Source organism: Haliotis cracherodii, unplaced genomic scaffold (assembly GCF_022045235.1).
Source record: "Haliotis cracherodii isolate W230 unplaced genomic scaffold, xgHalCrac1.p SCAF_5, whole genome shotgun sequence".
Classification (NCBI taxonomy): domain Eukaryota; kingdom Metazoa; phylum Mollusca; class Gastropoda; order Lepetellida; family Haliotidae; genus Haliotis; species Haliotis cracherodii.
In genome coordinates, this window is record NW_027266308.1 from 33709882 (window position 1) to 33737520 (window position 27639).

Consider the following 27639-nt stretch of genomic DNA (forward strand, 5'->3'; position numbering starts at 1 on the left):
GGTGGCGCTTAACGTTTGTGCATGTGTATATATCCGGTTCATGAACAATCTATAGGAACCTGACTTTTTTTCTTACATAGTGCAGGACTGAGGTCAAGGCCCTGAAAATGCAACCATGTGGGTCCTTTGAACACCTTTGATCCGATCCTGGTATGTGCCACGATGCCACCCGCTTCCATTGCACACATCAGCAGCTCCCATTGTACGTAACATAAGCAGTTCCCATTGTACATAACATCAGCAGTTCCCATTGTACATAACATCAGCACCTCCCTTTGTACGTAACATCAGCAGCTCCCACTGAACATAACATCAGCAGCTCCCATTGTACATAACATCAGCAGCTCCCATTATACATAACATCAGCACCTCCCTTTGTACATAACATCAGCAGCTCCCATTGTACATAACATCAGCAGCTCCCATTGTACAAAACAACAGCAGCTCCCTTTGTACATAACATCAGCACCTCCCTTTGTACATAACATCAGCACCTCCCTTTGTACATAACATCAGCACCTCCCTTTGTACGTAACATCAGCAGCTCCCATTGTACATAACATCAGCAGCACCCATTGTACATAACATCAGCAGCTCCCATTGAACATAACATCAGCAGCTTCCATTGTTCATAACATCAGCAGCTCCCATTGTACATAACATCAGCACCTCCCATTGTACATAACATCAGCAGCTCCCATTGTACATAACATCAGCAGCTCCCATTGAACATAACATCAACAGCTTCCATTGTACATAACATCAGCAGCTTCCATTGTACATAACATCAGTAGCTTCCAGGGTGCATCACTTCAACATCACCCACCGTGTATTCCTTCTGCAGCTTCAAATGTGCATCATTTTAGCAGCTCACCCTGTGCATCACTTTATCGTTCCGCTGTACATCACTGTAGCAGTTCCAATTATGCATCACTTCAACAGCTCCCGCTATGCATCACTTCAACAGCTCCCGCTATGCATCTCTTCAACAGCTCATCTATGCATCGCTTCAATAACTGTTTTTATTCTTGTACAGTTTCCGTTAGAACACCATTGTGGGCAAACCGTCAAACTGTGATTATTTATTGCATCATCTTATTGTCCCTTCATTTCTATGCATCACTTCAACAGTTCCCGCTATGCATCACTTCAACAGAACCGTCTATGCATCACTTCAACAGTTTATGCTATGCATCACTTCAACAGTTCCCTCTATGCATCTCTTCAACGCTTCCCTCTATGCATCACTTCAACAGCTCCACTATGCATCACTTCAACAGTTCCCTCTGTGCATCACTTCAACATCACCCGCTATGTATCTCTTTAACAGCTCCTGTGTGCATCGCTTCAATAGCACCCGTTATACATCACTTCAACAGCAGCCTCTATGCATCACTTCAACAGCTCTCTCTAAGCATCACTTCTACAGCTCCCTCTATGCATCACTTCAACAGCTCCTCTATGCATCGCTTCAATAGCACCCGTTATGCATCACTTCAATAACTGTGTTTATTCTTGGACAGCTTCCGTTAGAACACAATTGTGGGCAAACTTCGGGCCAATAAGCATGTTTCCAAAGGTAGTTATACGAAGGATGGTATTTTGCTTTGTGAAAAACAATAAATTATTCACATTCGTAAATTCGCATATCCTCCGACTTGAACGGCTTTCAAAAGTATTCTTATAAAATCTGATCATTATAAATTGATCGATACGCTTCTTTCCTGTCTTGGGGCATAACAAATCAATAGCCGTGCGTATTGGCATGAGCTTTGATTTATCTTTCAGTTGTCAAGAGATATCCGCCCTAAGAAAACGTGTGTTTAATTAGAAGTTGAATCTACTTGGCAACCACTAGCTTATCACTTGACTGTTAAAACCGTGAATCATAGCGCTATGTTCTCAGCTTATATTACTTTCGACGTTTCAATTTTAGTAGCATGTGTCCTGGCTGCGAACGATGACCTTGTGTTTTCACATTTTGACAAAGTTCCCGAGTTTGACAACCTTGGATCTTCAGCAGAGCACCTATCACTAAAGGCACGAAACATTCCTCTCTGTTGTTCAAAATGTGCTCAGAGTGAAAACTGCAGCGGAATAGTGTTCAACAAACACACTAGTGTTTGTAGTTTTGCCACTACCTGTCTCTATGGTGAAACACTGAATGTTCCACAAGCTGGGTCGAGATATTATCGTTTTAAAGGTAAGATGGTTCATTCTATTCTTTATATTTTATTGATATAGTAAACTACGGTTAGAACGAACTCAAAAGGACCACTACTTTTAGTTCGTTATAACCGTAGTTCGGTAGCATATGCACTCTTCAAACAAAGAAACGCACAGGTAGTATGTCGTTCATTGAACCAGACTACACAAAAAATTTGATATCAAATATCAAATATTTTAACACAAGTTGATAAAAGTGGAAAAATTCCGAGGCTTGCCACTTTTATCAACGAGTGTTTATATATTAGATATCAAACGACACGAGGGTGAGATTTTATTTATCATCCAATATCATTCTTCCAACTTTTTCAATTTGTAGACAGTAATTAGCAGTGTAGTAAGTGTAAAAAGTACTGCTAACAGAGAGCCATTAGTGATGTCATTTGATTGTGACGTCATGGTAACCAGTGACGTCACAATGGTCTGCAAAAGCATTGTGATGTAATCTCATTGCAGCGATATCTACAGTGTTGATATCGCTTGATCTCATCCAAGCGAGCCAGTTTTGTGGGAGCCAGTTTTGGATGATAAATTGGATATATGTTATTGGAAAATGTTGGTGGCCTGATATTCGACAAACGATGCGTCAAAACGTAGCCATTGTCGATTTGCAATGTCTTAACACTGGACAAAATATCATCCATTCCAAAAAATCCAAAACTTGGAAATACCACAATTCCAATTGGAAATATGACCATTCCAATATTTGGCAAGGTCATATTTCCAAGCTTCGATTTATTTGGATTTGTTTGGAAATGTTTGGATACAACATGTCATAATCATATCTGTTAAGCGCTGTACAACTTTTGACCTTATGTGAGATTAGTAACGACATGAAAGTAAATAATTAAGAGTATTTTGGCACTATGTAACACGAAAAGACCAAATCATGAGCAAATTTAACTAAAAGAATTTCTGTCATTTAAAGTGGCTACTCTTTATATTTAATTTCTTATCTTCCTTGTCTATAATCATATGACATGACTATGAACTTTGAACAATTAAACAAATATTTTGTTTTCCCATACCGACTTGCGGTTGTCGTAGAACAAAGACCGTTTTGAGAATATAGAGGGCCTCATTAATATAATTTGAACTAATATACATATGTACATAATAGTACTAGGTATAAATGAAGTTTGATAAGGGTTCGTACACGAATATGAACTTCGAATTATCTCGGAATTATGCGCAACACATAGGGCTGGAAATTTTATAATTGTTCTGGAACTATCTGACGGTAATTCAAAACAGGGAACAAGATTTCGTCAAATGAATCATTGAGCCAGGAATGCAACGATTTAAATGCTGACAAAATGAATAAACATATCTGGAACATAGTAGACTGTTCATGCGGACAATTATATGCTACGTCTATTGCCAATGAAGTTTATCACCCCATGTTATAGCATTTGTTTCATGTAAAAGATAGAAGCCAAATAAATGGGACAATTAGTTGTTATTAATTAGCTTAACCTCTGTGACATATCACGCAACTAAATGTGAATATGTTTATCAAATAATCAATTACAGTAATTAACCTAGTGTCCTTATTTATACACAATTTAAATACGTATTGGGGTACAATATATAATACACATATACACGGAATGATTTCTTATTTTGTCAATTTAATCATAACCCAAATCATACAAATCAAAATGCGTAAGTAGTGACTAACTTTATGATCAAGGGTATAAATACTCAATGGTATCTATTAATCCTAATAGTATAACAATAAACCCTGTGTATATACTGAGCATATTTAGATACATCCGGATCTACGACCGCAGCCATATAATCAATCAAGGAAAGTATATTAGATTGAATTACAAATGTGCTATCACTAAAACAAAATTTTCCGTTATCCACGTAAGCCTAAACCTGGGAGAAATAAAGTTCTGTTCTGTTCTGAAGACGCCGTCATGATTAGTTGGCGCCAGTCTAGACTGTCCAATCAACGTGAATATACAAACCATGATGTTACTTGACCAGTTGATGACACCTGTCAAACTCAAAGTGCCCCTGGTCCTCCACCCACCATGTGTAATACTTTAGCGTACTTGATTTTTTAATTTGCAGTTATATCACTGTTAGGCTGAGTGATGAGAGAATACATTTTCTTGTTTTTGATAACGATCGTTTCCATTTTCAACGTGGTAACCTTATAGGTGACTAACTTATTTATCATGATGAAATGAAACATATCAAAATAATCAGAGGGACTGACGATCGCATAAATGTCATGCTCGCATTAATTTCATGATTTACTGAAGATAGATTTGAACATTTCTGAGCAACGATCATGTTTAGGTTGGGGAAGTAATCTTGTCTCCGCTTGCAATTGGATTCAGTTCTGAGATCGCAGCTGGACTGTTCGGTACGGCGGCATCCATGTTGTTCACGCTCCGCTGATCACGGGGCCTCATTTTTTTCTGTATTCTGCTTATGAGCCGGGATGCGCATGAAACACGGGTGTCAAAACGAATATATTTACCAATTATACGTACGGTCAATTAGCCAGTCCAAGAGACAATACCCCGGTTCTACCACCTTTAGGTGTAATTACGTCGCATGCCCCTGGTTCACGGTTCGCCTGATCTCCCGTCATAAAACCACGATGTTTATTTACCTGGAGCCTCCGACAGCACCGACTTCCTGAGTACATGTACGTACATGGCAATACATGGTTTGACAGTTGTTTGACGGAATCAATCAATAATTATTGACACGTTGATGTAATTAAGATTTTCTATTGTTCAGCTGTATTTTCGACCAGCTTTATATGTATAAAAAATCTTCTCTTGTATTTATAAACCAAACCTAAAAACATTATATAAGAACAATTGTGTTTTTAAACCGTAAGTTTTCTATTAAAACAACCATGCAAGTAAGATTTCAGCCGTAATATTACTTTAGTCACTCCACAGATTGCACATCTTATATGCTGCAAACGCAGCGAATGGAATGCTACTACGTCACAGCTGCCTCGGTAATTTTTTTACTTATTATGAGGGCTGGAATGTTTTTGTGAAGGCAGTTAGAGCAGACGAATTTTCCCCCTCGCTGTATAAGCATGGCAATAAATGTATGCATCTGATTCTTCATTTGTTCTGTATTCTTTGACGAGAATGAGTTTCGTTAATGATGATCACTCTCACAGATTTTTTGATAAGAGGATAGGACTTTAACTGGAGAATAGTTATGAAAAATATATATATATAAGTATGGGCGGTATACCTCATTGATTAGCTAATCGGGACTTGGAAATCATAGTCTGTCATTAAATTGATTTGAAAATATATGGTTTTGACAGTAGTACGTCCTGACATCATAATATTATGTTGTAATCAACTTATCTTATCTTATGTTAAGTAAAACAATTATTGATTTGGACCCCCGAGGAATCTTTGGAATGAAAAGGCAGATAAAGCAGCAAAATTATCCCTTAAACTCCCAGAAATAAGCTTAAACTTACCCTTACCCAGCTCAAAATCAGAAATCAAAAGTCTCACTAAACAAAAAATCAACAAAAAATGGCAAAATATATACCAAATCAGGAAAGTACTACAAAAAAACCTAAATAAACCAAAAATACTACACCCTCCAAACAAATCGACAGAATAATTACTAAGCTACAAACAGGCCACACCAAACTAAATAATCACCGTAAAATAGCTAATCTACACACAACAGGAAAAAGCCCACATTGCAAACAACAAGAAACACCAGAACACGTACGCATTCACTGCACACACTACCAAACACACCGAACAACACTACAGACCACCCTAAATCTTAAAACTGGATCTTCACTAGAATCAATCCTAAATCCACAAAATAAATTAGAAAAATTCAATGCCTTAGGTTTATACCTAATTAAAATAGTACTAATTAGTCGCATTTAAACCTCAAATAAAATAATATAACCAAAACTACCTTATCTAACAACCACCCAACACACACAGCTCCCTTAGTTCGATCGGAACATTGTCATAGGACGTATCCAAAGAGGACGCTTTCACTGGTGCCATACCTTACAGCCTTGGAATTAGAGAAACTGGAGACGAATGTGGTTCAGCCATGAATCACGATTTCTTCTTCACCGGCGAGATAGAAGACAACGTGTTTAGCGTCGTCCAAATGAGCGTTTGGCCCCAAATTGTGTACGTGAATTTGACAAATTTGGTGGCGGCAGCGTCATGTTGTTGGGGTCATATCCTATACCACGAGATCTGACGTGGTTGTGGTTCAGGGACATTTGACAGCAAATCACTACATGAATCAAATTCTTCAAACTCACCTTTTTCAAATCATTGACCGTCAGTGGGCGCTGTTTCAACAGGACAACGCTCCACCGCACACAGCTCGTGTCACGGTAGACTACCTTCATAATGGCAACATCAACGTCTTGTCCTGGCGTCGAGATCTCCAGATCTCAACCCAATCGAACAACTCTGGGATGAACTCGTTCGACGTGTACGTCAATGTCAAAACACGCCGCAGACACTCCCACAACTGGCCAACGTGTTACAAGCTTAATGGCGCTGGACAGAATTCGTACACTTATCTAGACAGTGCCTGAGATGCAGGGCCGTGATTGCTGCCCGGGGCAGTCACGCGAGATACTGAGTTCAGCGCTACCTTGTGGCCTATGTGACATGACAATGAACAGTTTTCAATGCCTTTGTACAACAACATGTGACAATCGAGCTCCAAAATTTCATATATGTATCTATGATATTAAATAAAATATATAGACTTTATTAGGTACAATAAATTTACTAAACATCTACATGTGCGTTTCATTTTTTGAAGAGTGTATAGAACAAATGGCCGGGACTAAAAATAAGTTCGTTTTATCGGTTAATTCGTTATAAGAGTGTTCGTTGTAAACGTAGTTTTCTGTTTTTCAATACCATGTCTCCTCTACTACTTGTACAAAAGTATGTACAGTTAAGAGTTTGGTTTAAAGCGGCTTTGAACTGTTATATCGGGGCGCATCAGCTTAATGTTTCAGGACACCCCAAAGTAATGCAGGTAGAAGGCGAGCTTTACCACACACAGTGTCATAACAAGGAGGAGTGGGGAATTTAAACTCACAATCATTGGGACCTGGCACATCTTAAGACACAACTCCCCTCAGCGAATTGTAGAGCCCTAAGCAACTTGGATACGTGTGCCATGTACAGTTGTTTTAGACAGCATTCCACCATTGTGGGCAAACTGTCAAAAAGCGCCAGGTTAGCAACCCGAGGTGATGAAATTGTATCCTGCTAGTAACCGGGTTGTTATTCAGCCAAGGGGCAATGATGTTTACAGGAAGTAAAGTACAGAGTTTGGTTGACAAGAATATATACAGGATAGGAGGCAGTGTTTATACAGTTGAGTAGGTTTAAGATGCAGTTACACTGTTGTATTTGTAATGAGTTGTGTTATCCCTTAAGCAAGAAGTGTCATCAGAAAGATTACATATCTCCCCGCCAGCTGTCTGTAAAGTAACCACAAGTAAATGTGCAATCTGTATATAATGAGTCAAGAGTTGAATGTTCTTCAAGAAGTATACATTGTTTACCCACATAAGATTCACCATGGTCGCATCCATATGAAATTGAAAGTAAAAAACAAGTGTGTTTCTTTTGGGTTTTTTTTATGGAAACAAATGACAAATTTCAAGAAACTACTCTGTAACTCTCCAAAGACAAGTCACGCAAAATTATTCGTGAAACAAGCAACTTGTCCAACTTCTTTCCATTAAGATTTTTAAAAATCACAAAATAGCAAAAGGCACCACCTCACCTTGTGACTCATACATCTTTCAAGTTTCGATCAAATACACTGAATGGTTTTCGAGTTCTGCCCCGAACCCCATCCCCAAAGGAGTCTATGTCCAACTTCTTTCCATAAAATTTAAAAAAAAATATAAACTCGATAAATCCCAAAATATCAAAAGGAACCATTTCACTATGCGACTGATAGATTTGCCAAGATTCGATCAAATACACTGAGGTCTGCCCGGGAAAAGGAAGACAGATAGACAGACTGGCTGATCGCTATATCCCAGTGCGACAACCGTGTCCATGACACTTTTGGAGGAACATACACACAAGCAGTGCAGAACTTGCCAACAAGAAAGGAAATGTATCCAATACTGCGAGATGACACTACATCACAAAGCTGGACACTGTTCTTGAAACTTTTTGAAACATACACAGCAATACCATGTGTTTTTGTCTCCTGGATAGACTTGATATCCTGGCAGGTCTCTTTCACTGTAATCAATGATGTGGAGAGTGTGCATGCGTGAGTAACACAGGTCGGCGTTTCTGGTTGTGGGCAATATTTGTGAATATTAGTATTATACACAAAGTTTGACGTTATACAGAACATACAAACACAAAATGGGTGTACCGATTGACATTTGGCGAGCAAGAATTGGAACATTCACCCAACCTAGAGGTGTGAAACAGATAGGCAAAGTTTTGCCTTACTCCCCGTCTTCAAAATGGACGCCACTGATTGACCTGTCTTACCGCATGGTAATCTGTACAACGTTATTGCTAACTATATGGTCTTCAGGTCTTACGGTTACATCATGGTTGAAGTGTATTTATCCCACATTGATTCCGCCACCATCTTTCTGTGATGCTTTAGAAGATGTTTGTGTCAGGAAAATGTCTGGATCTGTTATAAGTCCTTTGTTTGCAACCACCTCTGTGGAAGGTCATGTGATGATGTATTTGTGCGAACTACTCAACTATATACAGACAAACCCTTAGCAGACAGAAGTTTAACTATACATGGAGAATCATCTTGCGATACCTTTTCTTCACTCCACGTCAATGACAACTTGAACTTGACCCAGATGTGTCTAAAATGTGTTGTCCAGATGCTGTTATTGTGTTCTGGGATAGAACCTAATCCTGGTCCTGAGACAAGAACAAACAGTGGGGCTAAACAAGGAAAGTCAACGTCAACAGGTATGGCAGATATTGATAAATCTGACTTTGAAAGACTGCTGTCTGAAATAAAGTTGGTTTCAACTAAAGTTGATAAAGTTCAGACTGATTTGTCTTCCAAACTATCAACGATGACTGCAACGCTAACTTCACTTGCAACAACGGTTACTGATTTGAACTCAAAATGTGGCCATTTGGAGAAACAAAATATATCCTCGAGAAAAGAAGTGGAAACACTCACTACGAAACTGGACTACCTCGAAAATCAAAGTCGACGAAACAATCTCTTGTTCCACGGTATACCGAAAGTTAAACAGCAAGAAACCTGGAAAGATTGTGAAGACTGTGTGCAAGAAATTCTGAAAAACACTATGGAGATTGATACTGACGTGGTTATTGAAAGAGCTCATCGTGTTAACTGGGGTAAATCAATTATTGTCAAATTTCTTGATTTTAATGTAAAATCAGCAGTACTTGGCAAATCAAAACTCTTGAAAGACACTGGCTATTCGGTATCAGAGGACTTTTCCTATGCTGTCCGACAGAAACGCAAACACCTCAAAGTGCTGATGGATGACGCTAGAGAACGCGGTGAGAGGTGTCGGTTGCGATTTGATAAACTTATATTTGAAAACGGGAAAACTATGACATATGATCTGGAAACAAACTCCCCTGTACAGCTCGCCAAAACACAATCGGGTGCACACGCGCTGACCGAGAGGCGGGAAGACGACACTCTGCACGATACTGCTGAGAGCTAGGAGGATGGCCGGGATCCGCGTGGATGTCTTTCGTTCATGTCATGGAATGTGCAAGGTTTGAGGAATAAACTTAATAACTCTAGCTTTGTCAGTTTTTGCGAAAATTATGATTTATTTGCATATCTAGAAACCTGGAAAAGTTGTTCAAAGGAAAACTTAGAAAGCTCGTTTGAACAGTTCTCAGTGTATTTGAACAAGTGTGACTACAACAATAGAGGTGGCGTGGCTGTCTTAGTGAGGAAAACATTAACTAATGTGATAAAACACGTGAACACTTCATTTAGTGACTGTATATTTCTTGTGTTAGATTCAAGTTTCATTGATGTTCAGAAGGATATTCTTGTGTGCTTTGTTTACATTCACCCTGATAATAGCTCTTTGGTGACAGATATCCGAGGACTCAAAGGTATTGATTATTTAGAGTACTGTTTACTAGAAATGCTAAGAGATTACCCAGACGTTCATGTTATGATGGCAGGAGACTTTAACGCACGCATTGGTTTACTGCCTGACTATATATTATGTGATGACGATAATGATTACATTCCATGTTTACGTGACATGAACTATGAAAGTGACGTCTTCTCAATTCTAAGGAAATCGAGAGACGCTTACGTTAATGACTTTGGAAAACAGCTTATCGCTTTCTGTTGCACATACGGGATTCACTTTCTAAATGGACGTTTTACCAGCGATGCACATGGATCATTCACGTGTTTTGCAAACACTGGGGCCAGCGTTGTCGATTATATTGTTGCTTCAACTGATTTATTTTATTCATTATCAGACTTTACTGTTCAGACACGTACTGAATCAGACCATTTCCCAGTTACTTGTAGTCTTAAGTGTAGACCTAATGTGATAAAACCTCCAGATCAAATAGAAAAAAGTGTTTCAATACCGAAATATATATGGCGCTCTGAGAATGTTGAACTTTTTTGTGTATCTTTGAAAGACAGATTACTTGAGATGCCAGTTGGAGATATATCTCAGTGTTCTACATCTTCTCAAAAAGCTGAACATTTGACATCTATAATTCAAGAGTGTGCTGAGGACAGTGGTATGGCTGTAAGCAACAGTCGTAACACTAACATTAGCAGGTGTGCTTCTTCGCCGTGGTTTGATGCAGAATGTGAAAATATGAAACGCTACAAATACAAACAGTTAGACATGTTTAGAATTAGTGGAGATAAAGATACTTTAAAGAACTTTCATGTAGTCCGCAATAGATTCAGAGAAATATGCCGGCAAAAAAAGGATGTATTTGAAGAATCTGCTATTGTAAATATTCTTAACTCCTGTAATGATAAGAGAAATTCAAAAACATTTTGGTCCGAACTGAAATTTCACCTACGGAAGCCACCCGTAACAGCACCCAGTATTGGTGTTTCTCAGTGGATTGATTACTTTAAAACTGTTTTGAATATTACTGATAATGTAACTGATGTAGATTTTGTTGCGTTCTGCAAAGCTGTTATTACAGATCATCCAGTAAATAGCATGAATTGTCATGTGTGTAACGATGAGGGTGTTGACAGTTTGTTAAATCAAGATATAACGGCTGAGGAGGTTTCAGAAGCCATAGATTCCCTCAAATATGGTAAAGCAGCTGGTCCTGATGGTATGATGACCAGAGATGATAAAGTATGGCAGTGATGTTTTAATTCCACATCTTCTAGTTCTTTTTAACAACATTCTACGCAGTGGTAGTTTTCCAGATCAATGGTCTAAAAGTATTATCTTCCCTCTCCATAAGAAAGGTAATGTTCATGTTGTTAACAATTATAGAGGCATTTCCTTGATGGATATTTGTGGTAAGGTTTTTACCCAGGTTTTGAATAATAGATTAAAGCATTTTGTTAAGTTATATGATAAGCTCCCGGAATGTCAGGCTGGCTTCCGAAAAGGATATTCCACAGTGGATAACATGTTTATTCTTCAATCATTAGTGCAGAAATATTTGTCTAAGTCAAAAGGAAGATTTTACTGTATGTTCATAAACTTTCAGAAAGCTTTCGACTCAATTAACAGGGATCTTCTTTGGTTTGTTCTGCATTCAAAAGGAATTCACGGGAAACTATTTACTATCATACAGGACATTTATTCTAAAACTCTCGCTTGTGTTAAAATTTCAAAGAGTAGCATCTCAGATTATTTTAACAGTCTCAGTGGTGTACGACAAGGGTGCGTTTTAAGTCCTCTTTTGTTTTCGTTATTCATAAACCAGTTGGAAGAGGACATCCAGCAGTGTGGTGGTAGGGGGATATTTGTACACGAGGATTTACTGGAATTGGTTCTTCTCTTATATGCGGATGACTTGTGTATTTTTGCGGATTCAGTTCTTGAACTACAGAAGAAGATTGATGTTTTACACAAATTTTGTAACAAATGGGGTCTAAAAGTTAACATGGATAAAACTGATATCTTAGTTTTTCGTAATGGTGGTAAGTTAAGGAACTACGAGAAATGGAAACTGGGGCGTATGCCTGTCAAGGTTTCTACATATTACAGTTATTTGGGTATTATATTTTCAAACAGGCTGTGTTGGTCGAAAACAGTTCAGACATTAGTTTTGAAAGCAAGTAAAGCTTTAATTCCTATAAAACAGCTTAGTTATAAACTTCGAAATATCGCTCCCAAAGTGTTGTTTAAAATGTTCGACTCTCAGATTAAACCTATTATTTTATATGGTTCAGAGATTTGGGGGGTTCATAAATGGTTGCTACTCGAACGTTTCCAAGCAAAGTTTTGTAAATTTGTTTTGGGTGTCGGTTCCAAATCTACGAATGTTGCAGTGCTCGGAGAATGTGGTCGATATGGTATTTATATTGATTCTTACACAAGATGTTTAAGATACTGGTGTAAGCTTCTTAATATGTCTCAAGAGAGATTTCCAAAACGGGTTTACGATATGTTAGTTAGGTTTGATGCCGTTGGTAGGAATACATGGGTTTCGGCTATTAAGAATATGTTATATTCTCATGGCTTCGGACATGTGTGGGAATTTCAAGGTGCTGGTGATCCTGAATATTTTATAAGTGAGTTTATACTTAGGGTTAAGGACTGTCATGCACAAACATGGTATTCTGAATTGTCTGGATGCTCGAAATTAGAACTGTATTCATTATTTAAGACATCATTATCACCTGAACCGTATCTATTAAATGTAGTATCAAAAGAAAAGCGACGTATGCTTACCCTTTTACGTATTGGAGAACTGGGAATTATGCATAATACAGGAAGGAGGGATGGCACCGATAAGACACTCCGGTTTTGTCCATTGTGCAAGTTAAATTCATTTCATTCTTGTTTGCCCTATTTATGAAGATATTCGTTCAAAATATTTCCCATATTTAGACTTCATTACTTTTAATAATCGTAAAGACACACTGGTTAGAATGTTAAACTCTTCTGATGTAAACCGCCTTGAGAACTTAGCCAATTATGTTAAAAATGCTATCTGTCTTCGTTCTTCTTACCTGTAAATATTATTTCATGCAGCACTTGATGTGAAACTAATTTGTATATACATGTACGTGGGCCTGAGGCCTTATTACCAAATAAACTGATTGATTGAATGATGTGTGTTTCTGTGAAACACAAAACATCAAGCACACCAACAAACTTATCTTTCTTCACATCTTCCAAATGAGCAGTGAGGGATCGAACATTCAAGTGAGCCACCTCGACTCCATCACCATGAATGTTCTCTACAGGGTGTGTCCAGGTGAACAGTCTTTCATTCCGCAATCTAGTCATCTCATCCAATGCTTTTTTGTTTACTACAATTTTGTGTTCATCAAAACCTACAAGCTTTAGGCCTTTCCTTGATTTGACCCCACTGAGCATCGTATACACTTGACCTGGCTGGGCTTTAAATTTACTTCCTTGTGTAATTGTCATGTTCCCAATCATCTTCTCATATGTGCTACCTTGAGACTTGTGGATTGTCAGTATCAAAAGGCACCCGTTTACCACTAGACCTATCTATGTGCTATGTTTGGTGAAGAAATATTGTACGGTTTTCAAGATCTGATCCGGAAACGAGGACTACCACCATTTTCAGTCTAAGTCAAAGTTGTTGCCATTGAAACTCGAAAAATGTTTGGGTTTTTTAAAATCCCAAACTATCAAAAAGCACCAGTTCTCAACTAGACCGATCTATATGCCAAGTTTGGTTAAGATATCTCTCATGGTTTTCGTGTTCTGCTCCAGAAACGAAATGTGACGGACGGATGGACGGACGGACGGCACCCATTCCTACATCCCCCTTCCACTTCCTAGCGGGGGATAAAAATTAATGAAAACAATTATTGATCAGGTTGAAGGGCTTACAATTCACCCACTCAGTAGTGTATTGATAGTTCCCGCACCTTGCTTACATGATGTATTGTTATAGATTTCAGATTATAGATCACATGCATCAAAGCTTTGGCTTTCTTCTATCCATAACGTTCCATAGCATTGATTACATTGTAAATTAACTTCCTGCGACATAACTTATTCATTGCTGGGAGTATTCGAACAATGTCCCTCATTCGAAAAAAAAAACTTTGTGGACAATGTAAACACTTGATAACTCGTAGAAGCGTAGAAGTGCTTCGGTGGTATGGATTGACAAATGATTACTATACGACACACACGCTGGTATTTCCATGATGTCTGTGTTTCGAGTCAAAGTCATGGGGCTAGAGCAAACTTTAGTTCTTAAATACTGCGAACTTTAATAGACCCATCATTAACAATTGCTTGAATAATATGTTAATGAAAGTTTCTGACAATTCCCCATCGTGTAGTGACATGATGAATATTTTTCAACTTACTTTATATCTGACTGACCACAGCGTCCCATACATAAGAATAGGTGATCTAACGTTCACTTTAATCAGCCGCTGCAGTGAAGTTTTCAAAACAAAAAGTTTACTTCGCTGTAGCTAGGGACATGGAGACCATGTTATGTGTGTGAAAATGATATTTATATGTGTCAGTAGATTTGGAAGAAAAGACGGTGATCAAACGACTAGATTTTCTTCCAATGAATGAAGTGTTATTTCTCTTATAAGTATTGTTAAGAGCTCAGTGAAAACATTTTTAATAGATAAACACCTTGTTTATATTTGTTGAAATGGGTGAGTGAGTGAGTGAGTTAATAATTAACATCCCATCGGCAATATTTCAGCCATACCGTGACGTTCGTTGAAATGGACAACCATTAAGATGATATGATTCAGATAAACAAGTGGTTATCTGTTAAGTGTATATGGGTTTTTATTGCTTCCTGGTTGTTGGTTAATGTCCATCTGTTGCCTCAGAAAGGTTTTCAAATCGGGTGCCTATTTCTTTACTGAAATAAAATACAGTTTACACCATATTGGCCTCCTGATAGTTCAAGGTCACACAGGCTATACAGCATGTCTAGGGCCAATATGGGGGCGGTCGGGTAGCCTAGTAGTTAAAGCGTTCGCTCGTCACGCCGAAATCCGGGTTCGATTCCCCACATGGGTATATTGTGTGACGCCAATTTCCCCGCCGTGATATTACTGGAATATTGTTAAAAGCTGCTTTAAACCTCACCCACTGGAGGCTATATGTCTCACTGGACCTATATTTAGGCAATATGAAAATATCCACTTACCAGCATAACAGTATTGCATTATCTTCGTCTCAGAAACGAATGGGCAGAGATACGGCAACTTTGTATAAAAGTTATTTTCCCTGTAGTAATGCAGAGTGTGTACAGGTTTGTCATGACAGCGTCTGCACATTATGTGTCATTTCCTGTGTGTCATACCGAGTGTAGGGGGCACGGGTGGCCCAGTTGTCTAAGGCGCCACGATTCGCTGCGCAGAGTTACGTCCCTTGGGAACGCCAAAAAACTATGATTGTGGATGCGAATCCCGGTTCGCCCCGATTATTTTTCTAGTTTTCATACCCGTGCTCGTGGGTTTCGCCAAATTAGTAAACGTCTGAGATCTGCATCACTTCGGGCTTACTCCCACATTAAGCTGACACGCCGCGATATAACTGGAATACTGTTAAAAGCAGCGTTAAACCCAACACTCACTCACTCACTCACTCACTATACCGATTGTATGTTATCGCTTCCGGGTATCTGCTTATGCTATTTTCACAGTTCGAAATAAAACGTTTGACATTACATCTAATTATTTATGACAAATGTTTTAAATTATTTTCTTTGAATTGATATCTGCGACTAACAACAGTGTCTCTTCTCATATTGCAAAGGACAAACAAAACCATCCAAATGTTCTGAAGTCAAATCCTGTTGCCGTGGTGATGGAGAATACTGGATCTACCCCCCAGTGTTCCAGGGTGAAAGAACGAGAATCTACTGTCACAACATGAGTTCAGAAGTTCCTACAGAATACGTGACCTTACCAGCCCCGAACGTTGGGTTCTACCCTAATGCCAATGACGCTAACTGTGATGGAAACATTATTCCATTGAATGCTCCTAGGTATGGCTTGACAACATTCAGAAGGATTCGAGTGGATATTCAGGTAAGAGTGAGTGAGTGAGTGAGGTTTTACGCCGCTTTTAGCAATATTCCATCCATATCACGGCGGGGGACACCAGAAATGGGCTTCACACATTGTACCCATGTCTGGAATTGAACCCGGGTCTTCGGCGTGACGAGCTAAGGCTTTAACCATTAGGCTACCCGACCGCCCTATACAGGTAAGAGTATACATATGGGCTTACAAAGAAAGAACTTGGATAAAAGCCTTGCGATGGTTTAATTTTCCCTGACCTGGGGCCTAAAATGTTTCTGGCATGTCTTCCTCTTTACGTAATAGTTTTCATACTGGAATCTGTTTCATGTTTTATATGTTATTCGTGACATACAGGGGTAGGGAAGTATAATGCAAATTTGTCATGACATCATTTCCTTCTGAAATACATTTTAGGAAAATTCTGTTAAGTTACACCAGTACTTATGCTAATAGAACAATGTTTCGATTCAATGCATAACCTGTCAGTATTATTGTATTTCATTTGTGATGCTCTGAAATGAAAAAATGTCTGGACTACAACCACCGAGGTGACTCAATGTCCGATGTTGCTAGTTCTTACATTTGTAACAGAATATCCGTCTCGGAAATCCCATTAGGTTCCAATTTCTCGAAACTTAAAAATATCTGCAAAATGCATTTTGCAAAATACATTGAGTTAAATTATGAACTTCAACTGAGTTAAAAATGCTTATAATCTTAAGTTCACTTGTGTCAGTAGTAGACGTCGCTGATTGATGAATTTACCGAATAAACTTCGCATTGCGCACTGGTAAAAGGGTGGGTCACTCTAATTTGACGCCTTGCAGACCTTGTTTTTCAGATATAGTTTTTGCACTGGTATTACATATCTGCATGGACTTTTCTTAAACAAAACATGAAAAATGTATCATTTTTATACAATTCATTTGTTATCATTATCGACGTATTTAGGCTATACATTTGCAGCTTCTTTTCGCAAGCATGAGTCTTGACCAGACAATTCAGTGATTGACATCATGAGCATCCATCTACGCAATTTAAATACGATGACATGCATCAACCAAGTCAGCGAACCTGACCACCCGATCCCGTTAGTCGCCTCTTACGACACGCATAGTCGCCTCTTACGGCAAGCATGGGTTGATGAAGACATATGGCTGATTGGAAGATGAGGAACAACGTCATCGGCTGATTCGAACCAGGGGAACTACGTCATCGGCTGATTGGAAGCAGAGGAATGCAGGTAGTTGCCACGGCGTTGTTCCGAACCCCCATCACAGGTGAGAAGGTTATCAACATCGGATCCGGTGATCCCGTGGGACTAACACCGCCCAGTACCGTTACATACGGGTACGTCACCTACAGCCACCGAGGACGACGAAGACAACCATATCATAAGTAATAAAAGCTCTGTGTAGAATATCGAACCAGACGTATGGAACATTCAAACATTCGTGTCAGATGTCCTGTCCGTAGTATCATTTTGACACAGCAACATCGCCAACGACGACGTTCTTAGTGTCAGGTGCATGGAGCATGGCCTCAACTTCGTTAAAGACATGTATAGTTTATGATGAGTCCAGATTTATGTTCTGGCGGCAAGATGATGTCTTTTTTATAGACGTTATAATGAACGCTATGTGGTTACTGCGTACAGGAGGCCGACAGATTTGACGATGGCAACGCCATTATGTGGACAGCCATCTACAACAAGAGCAGAACAAACCTGGTCCATATTGAGTAAAACCTAGATGCACAACGCTGCACTGACCAGATACTAAACACGAAATGATTCTGAATATATCTGTTGACGCCCTGTTGACGGTACACATCCTTTGCAAATCCTGCAGTCGAACGAAATCTGCTCGTCGAAATGCACGTTATTTATGAATCAGATATCGATGTCGTTACGTGATTTTGATTGGACTATGCTTAGACTCGTTTGTCTAGCCAAAATATAACTTCATAATTCCAGCCTAGTTCGGCAAGGGGTGAAACTGGACATTTTAAAGTCAGTTAACTCCCTCGCCTCACTTAATTGTGACCTTCTGCTTGTAACATTATTACATGGCGCTTCGATTATTGTTTTAATGAATTACCATTTGATAATAGGCCGGGGACCCTTTACTGGAAATATACAAACTCAACCTTCAAAGTAAACGGATGTCGATCAAACACTGGCTAAGACACGATATCGAGAAAGAAATTACGTACACATGAGCAATGATTAAACCTACCCTCACTCGAAGTACCTCGACTAAACCAAAAACTATTTCATATATACGTGGATCTTTCTAACGCAATTTACATAACAAATTAGCATAGCAAAGCTTCAAACATATTGTACTTGCTATCTGTAGGGTATTCATCTTCTACGTAAAAGAGTGCAGCGCCTTTTATCTCTAGGAATATTGACATACCTGCAACGAAATTATGCCATGGCCCCACGGAATGTTGCAATTGTTATCATTATATATGCATATAAGGTAAAATTATGTTCTGAAGAAAGCAGAATTCTAGTTTTATTACTGCTGTAAAGAAAGGCGAGCCAGTCCTGCACAAACGAACATTTTAATCTTGACATTACAATAAAGGATTCTTTACGACTTATTGATTGTCATTTCGAAACATAGCCAAATCAAAGTTGAAATAGCAAATACTTTAATTTTGAAACCTAATTATTTTTCCATTATTTGCTGCTTTTAAAAGCATAAGTTTAATCTTACATTTAGCATATGCAATAATCTAATCCAAAATTTAATGGAACGTTTAAAGGCAAAGATATACCAAGAGCTCCTGCCACATTCACTGAACTTGTAACTTGGTGTCGAGATCTTCACTCGTAGAGGGCATTTGTTTACCTGCAAACATGTGAATGGCTTCTATATTTCCTGGACTTTCCATCAGACAAACGCAGTAAAATAGGCACATTTTTAGTGTCAAATATAATTTCATCAGTTCCCTTTTTTTGTAGACAGTATAAGCTGATGAAATGACAGTGAAGTGTAATGACGATAAATGTTAATAATAAAATTACTTTCGGGCTTGCAAATCAATATCTGGTGTGTCCACCATGTTGGGCAATACATGCCCGACATCTTGATGGCAAACTGTTCATTAACTTGCGTATGGTTGCCTTTGGCATTGCTCGCCATTCCGCCTGAAGAGCTACCCAAGGTGTGCCACTTCGGCGGAGAACATCCCACAGATTTTCTGTTTGGGACATGTCATAGGACTTTGTGTCCGAATGCCTTCTCGTCGGAGTTACCTGGGCACGATGTGGTCAGGTATTGTCATCTTGCAATTCAAAATGTCTGCCAATAATTCTTCGGAATGGCGCAACGACAGGACGCAAATTTCGTTAACATTTCGTTGACCAGTCAAATGTCCATTCACAATGACCAAATCATTTCGCCAGTCATCTCAGCTGAGGACAAATCTCAAAATCATTTCGATATGAGTAAAAACTTTGTTTTGAGAAATCAGGGCCTAGTTACAAAAACGTATTCAATGTGTAATTCAAATGGTAGACGTTGACAGACCAAACTCGTTTTCTTTGACCAAGGCTAGTTGAACAAAACTGCCTTCCTACTTTTGTAGTTACCTCAATAAATGCCGTCGTGGTTAGATGTTGCGTTTGTGTTCACTGTTTAACAGGGTCGGTTAAATATATAATTCCGATTGTTATAAGGTTATAAGTATAAGTATAAAATATCTGATGATAAGAAACGTAAATAACTTTAAAATTTAAAAACCCAACTCTTTCGTGTAAACATTAAGGCTGGAAGTAGGCCCTGTTTAATATAGGAATTTACAAAACAATTTTATGAAGACCCGAGGTATTATTTTGTTTCCAAATCCCTGGTGCGTTCAGAAAGCGTGAACATCTCTAGAAATAAAATATTTGATAACATTTTGGAACAATGTTTAAATTTACTTTTGTACTTTGTTTGTTTGTTTGTTTTTATGTAATACATTATTTACATGATGTTACATTAAATGGAATCTGGTACCAACAAAACATATCAGAGAAACAGGTTGCCCTGGACGGGTATCACATGATGTGTCTCAAAGGTTGATTCAAATTTTTTTAACTTTCTTTCTCACGCGATGCATTTCTCTTTCTTCATTTGATTCTGAGTGGAAACGTGTCTGAAATATAAGTTTCCAGATTCTAAAGTATATTAACCCTGTCATGCCTCACATCGCCACGGTAACCTCCCAGATCTGGGTTATGCACGCTATGCATGCTGGTTGACCTTCTTGCACTGATCACTTGCCTATCCCAGTCAACTCATTCTCTTTCAAGAGCAGACAGACTAGAATTGCGATGCGGGGAAGGACGGATGGGCATATAAGGTGCGAGATAGGATAGGTATGTATAAAAATAAAATTTATAATAAAATTTTCAAATTTTTCAACTTATCCGATCTCACACTATGCATTTTATTAAATCGCCACGCAGTCGTAACGTGTTCTTATTACAGGAATCCATTTAGGGTTTTTATCACCTTGAAAGCGATCTTCATATTTCTGGCGTCTACTTGCCTGTAAATATACTTATATCCCTGTTTGGGATAGTTATTCTTCATAATGGGCGAGCAGTCCACACGAAGACCTGTCTGTACTTAGTGCCGACGTGTTTCCTCTCCGTCTGACCCTCAATCCCAGTGTTCGGATTGTCGTGGATTATGCAGGTTTTTTAGCGTTGCAAACTCTGCTCCGATCTACCAGAAGAATCCTTCAAACTGTCGGGCATAAATGTCGGCGTCGGGTGTCAGATCGCCTCTCTAAGACTGCAGAAAAATCCACGAAAGCCAAGAAAACACAGGTCAAGAAGGCCAGATCGGCCTGATCACTCTCACCGGCGGGCCGGGATACTAGGGATCCCACTGGTCCCATGATCTCGTTAGAGGATGAGGGAGTCCCTGACTCTTTTCTCACAGACGACATATCTAAGGTTTCCACGCATCCACCTTCAAATCCGAACCTACCGTTCACATCCCGAGACTCGAACATTTGACGAGTCCTCTCGTTAGACAACGAGTGTGAATGCCCGGCTATTACAGGCGAGTGGATTATCTGTCATCCCCTTATCATGTCTCACGCAGACACTTTTGATTTTAATCAACGTGGTGATTACCCTTGGAACACTTCTTCATATAGTGCCTACGCACATGAGTTGGAATGATACCCACACTAAAGGGATCCCCACCCAGCATGGCATGGGTATCCTCGTGATCTGGATTACAGGCCTTCTTCGTCAAGCCACATTTACTCTTCTCGTCATGAGGATTCTCCTCGGCAATATAGAGATAGACCACTGAGACCAGCTACCATTAGAAAATGCCCTTCGCCTAAAGATAGGCAGAGTTCTACTTAACCTACTCGTCGTACTGGCTCCCCATCACCACCTCCAGTTCGACGCCCTCCTGTTTCATCTGAATCACGACTCGCTACATCACAAGCTCCATCTCAAGCTTTCCCTACATCATGGATCCCTAGCGAGCTTTCAGCTTTTCCAGAAGAACAGATTTGTTACATGCTTTACCAACTACGGTACCTGCATCTGCATCGACAGCCACAACATCCCTTTCAGTGGATCAACCACCAGAATCAGAGTCATCAGACCACTATACCGCCCCAGCTTTGTCATCTGGGAGCTTCGAAATTCCAGATCCGATCACTGTACTTATCTGGATAGCAGAAAAGTTACAACTGTTAAAAAGTACTTCAACGGAGGACACTTTTATCATCATTTGTTGTGCCTTCAGCCTCATCGCCGAACATCACACTCCCTCCGAGACCAGTCCTACAGGATATGGCCACCAATTTAGACAAAGCATTTGGATCCTTTCGCTGTCTTAGTGATCAGCATCAATCTCCACGCTTTGTATTGGCGGATGCAGGGACCCATGGATTGTCTACGATTGCTCCCAAACTAGATGGTGACATCGCACCATTGGCTCCTAAGCGTCCGTACTCTGCTTCTTCAGTGGATGATAGGGACCTCGTTCATCTGGACACGACTGTTCGAAGGACCCTCCCGTTGGTCTCCACTATTTTATCGGCAAATGAAGCACTCTCATCGGCTTTATCTCATGCAACTTCCTCGGAGGAATCCTGTATTCGAGGTGCTGTGACCCTCATCCAGGATAAAACGACAACTATACTAGACCTCCTTGTTCACCATGCGGGATCTATCACTACTTTTCATAGGCGTGGGGTGTTACAACATTGCTCATGGGATGATCAATTTAAGAACAGGCTGTACCAACTGCCATGGTCAAGACCCTCCCTTTTTGTTGGGCACATACAGGAGGTCGCCCATGAAGTCCAAAGAGACACTTCCCTGCAAGTCACTGTCGACTTACTTCGTCTCCAAAGAAATCAACTTGAAGAACAAAGGAATGACCGAAGATGACTAACCTTTACTCCCTCTCAACAAGACCTTAGAGAGGTATTGAGTAAAAAATCTGCTTCTTTTCGTGGCTGTGGCTGAGCATGCCAACATCAGTAAGGTGGGAAATCAGGCGGACGCACCGTCTCCTTTTCAGGGACTAAAGGAAACACTAACTCTCCTAAGTCAGGAGACACTTATCCCAACAGCAGAACGACTGGGACCTTCCGACTCCAGCCATTCCGATTTTTGTGTCTCCTGTAGGCGGAAGACTAGGCACGTTCGCTTTAAACTGGACCATCCTAGACGACCCATATGTGTCTCATCTTCTCCAAACAGGTTATCCTCTACCTCTTGCCATGACACCTCCGATGACGTGCAAACCGCCTCAACATCTGTATCCAGCCAAACAACTTCCAGTTCTGATAGACGCCATAAGCCCGTTACTTGTAAAGAACGCAATGGAGTGTCTGGGCCCTCAGCCAATGATGCCAGGGTTCTATTCTCCAATTTTTCTTGTTCCCAAGAAAGACAGTCCTCAACTATGTCTCATCTTCAACATGAAATCCTTCAACAAGTTATACTTAGAGACTCCTCCACACTTTCGCATGACATCAATTGCTCTACTACGAATGATTATTCGACACGGCGACTTCAAGATCAGCCTAGATATACAAGACACGTACTTACACGAGCCTTTCCTGCCAGAGCACCGCAATTTTCTTCTGTTTGTGTTCCGAGGCAACCACTACCAATGGCGAGTGCTCGCATTTGGAATTTCTTTGGCCCCGTGGCTATTTACACGCCTCACAAAACCCATCGTCAAGTTCGTACACACTCGACGACAGCATTCAAACCAACAAGGATTTGAACACTCTACTTCGTTACCTCGATTTCTCTCAACGCCTACTTCACCAACTAGGTTGGATCATCAACACAAAAAAGTCCAAAACAATTCCAAGACAATGTCTCCAGTTCATCGGAGCCCTCATCAGAGCCCCTCTTAATTTATCCCGCTCTCTGCGGCAGCTACTACGGAAGTTTCCCGTACCACAATCTCATTTTGGATACGCTCAGTGATCCTTCGAGCCTACATCTTCGCTGGCCTACCTGCCCCAGTCGCATATAATCCACACAAAACTGTTGCTTCCACAATGGCACTTCATAGTAACTGCTCCTTGACCGCAATTATGGAGGGATGTTTTTGGAAATCCGATACCGTGTTCGCATCCCATTACCTCCGAGACATCTCAGTGACGGACTTTCAAGGCCTTCATCAGTTTGGACCCTTGGTACTCGCACAACAGATATCCAAGACACACCTGTGCAGATAGGGAGATGTATAACCAGATTTTCATTACATTACATCCATCTCTGTTTATAATAAACATTTGTCATGGTTATTTGTGTTTATTGTATTCATTCGGGCTTTCCGGACTGAGTATCGAGTCGGTGGATATAATCACTCGTCTTCAACTTGAAGTCGTCATTAGACGCGGCCGATTTCAGTGTCCCGATCCCCTTTTTCAAATACCTCTAAATGAGGTATGTGTTTTGAGTAACCGATCGATGATCCTTTTGTGGATATTGCCGATAGTTTCCTCTTCTCGTTTTTCATCCATCGATTCAATCACTTTCACGAAGCGATAAAAGAGATGCCGAGCGGGTCTAACCTATCGTCCTCTGGAGATAGGAATACCCCGTCTTGTAGATTCGACGACTGGATGCATACTCTCTCGAATATAAGTCGTTCTCGTTCGTTTTAGAAATACGATTACGTTTGAACTTGTTACACATGTTGTACCCGATTTATTGTGTTTCAGTTGTTCGCGTATCAGGATCTCAACATTCTTTGAGAGTGTTCTTCTTATCCTGTCTACGAGTTGTTGTTTTTGTGGGTTTTTCTGTCTCACGGCACTTAACTGTGTTACTGTATTAAATATTGTACCACTGTTAAGTTCCAGCTTTCTTGTAAATATCCTACGGTTGTAATCTATAGACAAGGGAGTTGCGCCCCACCATCCAACCATGGGATAAAATGCATAGTGTGAAATAGGATAAGTTTAAAAATTTGAAAATGTTATTATAAATTGTATATTTATATACTTATCCTATCTCACACGTTATATGCCCACCCGTCCATCCCCGCATCGAAATTCCTTAGTCTATATGCTCTTGAAAGAGAATGAGTTGACTGGGATAGACACGTGATCAGTGCAAGAAGGTCAGCCAGCATGCATGGCGTGCATGACCCAGATCTGGGAGGTGACCGTGGCGATGTGAGGTATGACTGGGTTAATTAACTTTAGAAGCTGGAAACTTATATTTCAGACACGTTACCACTCAGAATCAAATGAAGAAAGAGAAATGCATAGTGTGAGATAGGATAAGTGTATAAATATACAATTTATGATAAAATTTTCAATTTTGACCTATGTTATTACAGACGATGACTGTAGATGTCAGAGACAAGAGATTTGCTACATCATCGAGCAGAGTCAACAACTATGGGCGCGCCATCGACTGTTACACCCGTCACGTGGGTAATGTGAGAAACAGCTGCGGTCCAAAGGGCACGTTCCATATTGACACCACAGGAACAGGCCTTGTTTTTAACAGAACGGTAAGACGGCCCATTACGCCACCGGTAGCAAAAATACGATTCCGAATGTTTCCCAGGAGTTCTCATTAAGTCACGTTTTGTTTACTTGTAGAGATAAAGGGATTTTTTTAAAATACGCTAAAATGATAAGGTCTGAGAGTTCTTTAAAATGTATCACCACAAACAATGGAACGCTATAGCTTCACACTTCAGGGACGCTTTAAGCTTACCTGTCAAGGCGCATACAAGTAAGATTGTTTTATCACATTCATCGCATCTTGTTTGGAAACTAGAGTGTTTGTAAGTAGTCAAGTTTATCTGATGGTTAGCTTGTAACCTGACATTGAAATTTATATGATACAGCTTCATCAATTCTGTTGTGTTCTGTTGTGCGGAAGGTCCGGGGTTCGATGCCCGGACGCGTCATACCAAAAGACGTTGAAAGATGGTACTTGTTGTTACCCTGTCTGGCGCTCGGCATTAAGGGGTTAAAACAAGGACTGGGAGTCCGTTGACTGTGTCTGAGTGGGGTAATCCTGTTAAATTGTGGCATGGTATCTCAGTGGGCTAGCACAGTAAAATCAGACTAGTACAAGCACACACACACGCACACACGCACACACGCACGCACGCACACACATCTGCTCATACACACACACCTGCTCATACACACACACCTGCATGCACGTCGCTATATATGTGCAATAATCTTGGACGCGACGTTAAACCCATTTCACCTCACCTCTATTGTGTTTCCTGCAGTGTGAGTTGACCTAGCTAGACTGTTGTGGTTACTCCCTTTGCTATGTGGCCCGTGAAGACGCCGGGGTAGAATAGGTCTTCAGCAACCCATACTTGCCGTAAAAGGTGACTATGCTTGTCGTAAAAGGCGACTAACGGGATCGGGTGGTAAGGCTCGCTGACTTGGTTGATACATGTCATCGATCCCAATTGCGTGGATCGATGCTCATGATATCAATCACTGGATTGTCTGGTCCAGACTCGATTTTTTTATAGACCGCCGTCATATAGCTGGAATATTGCTATAGTGCGGCGTTAAACAACAAACCAACCACCCAACCCTTTTGCTATGCAGCTGGAATGGCATCTAACAACGTTAAAGTCTTGGGGAACCCTAAACAAATCAGCTGACGGGACCGTCATAGATATCCTAGGAGGTGGGTTTTGTGGAGGATTCAGGCCGTATGAACCAATGGCGTTGGAGATAAATCCACTAGAGGGTGAGACAACCTTTAATAGCTCTTTTATAGGAGTCTTTTCATAAAACACGGTCATTTCTTTTAATGACTGTCTAAATGTAATGGAACACATGCAATTGAACAACTCATCTCCAACATGAGTCGGGAGCACGGGTGACACAAGGTACCGCGATTCACTGTGCAGAGTTGCGTCCCGTGGACATGCCAGAAATGTATGATTGTTGGTTCGAATCCCGGTTCGCCCCGATTATGTTTCTAGGTTTTTCAGCACCATACCCGTGATCGTGAGTTTTTCCGAAGTGGTAAACGCCTGACACCTGCATTACTTCGGGCTTTCCTCAAAAATGAAGCTGACACGCCGTGATATAACTGGAATACTGTTAAAAGCGGCGTTAAACCCAACTCACTCACTCACTCACTCACTCAAACATGGTTCATTTTTTAACTTGAACGCCTGTTTACGGACAGCTTTTTATACATTTTGTACTGCTGAACAATAAGAATAAGATCGTATGTTGGAATTGAGGTTGAGGTAATGATATGCATGCGCGATGACAGTGCCATCTGGAAATATTTCTCTGTGTCTATGCAACAAGTTTTGACTGAATAAATCACCTTATGTAAAAAAATATTTAAGTCAGCGTCATCATTTCTTTCAGGCCTAAACTATCCAATGCATTTACGTTGTTATTATTTGTAAATAATGTGCCAACATTCTACATTGCAGTTGTGGGTGACACGACCGATGACGTCTGTGCTTAGAAGACTCACATCCGGACAAACGCAACCTCAAGCTTTGTGTGTTTGTCCACATTTAAAACTGGGCGGCAAAAGACACTATAGGTCGAGTTCCATAATCGATAAAAAAATAACAAGAAGAGGTTTTGTTGTGAATAATAATATAATCTAGGGAGGGGTAACAAAATGATTGATCAACCATAGTTTGAATGAAATTG

The 27639-nt window shown here is 40.1% G+C and overlaps 1 protein-coding gene across 1 annotated transcript; it reads left to right on the forward strand.

Moving 5' to 3' along the window:
• The first annotated feature begins 1896 nt into the window (after positions 1–1896).
• Positions 1897–27445, forward strand: LOC139442226 (A disintegrin and metalloproteinase with thrombospondin motifs 9-like). Its single transcript, XM_071223008.1, has 5 exons — positions 1897–2203; positions 16193–16467; positions 25308–25484; positions 26560–26704; positions 27411–27445. The coding sequence occupies exons 1-5, from the start codon at positions 1897–1899 to the stop codon at positions 27443–27445; spliced, it is 939 nt and encodes a 312-aa protein (XP_071079109.1).
• The last annotated feature ends 194 nt before the right edge of the window (positions 27446–27639 follow it).

Coding starts and splice junctions, on each gene's coding strand:
- LOC139442226 (XM_071223008.1), top strand. CDS start 1,897: ATGTTCTCAGCTTATATTACTTTCGACGTTTCAATTTTAGTAGCATGT. Junction 2,204..16,192: donor GAGATATTATCGTTTTAAAG/GTAAGATGGTTC, acceptor CATATTGCAAAG/GACAAACAAAACCATCCAAA. Junction 26,705..27,410: donor GGAGATAAATCCACTAGAGG/GTGAGACAACCT, acceptor TCTACATTGCAG/TTGTGGGTGACACGACCGAT.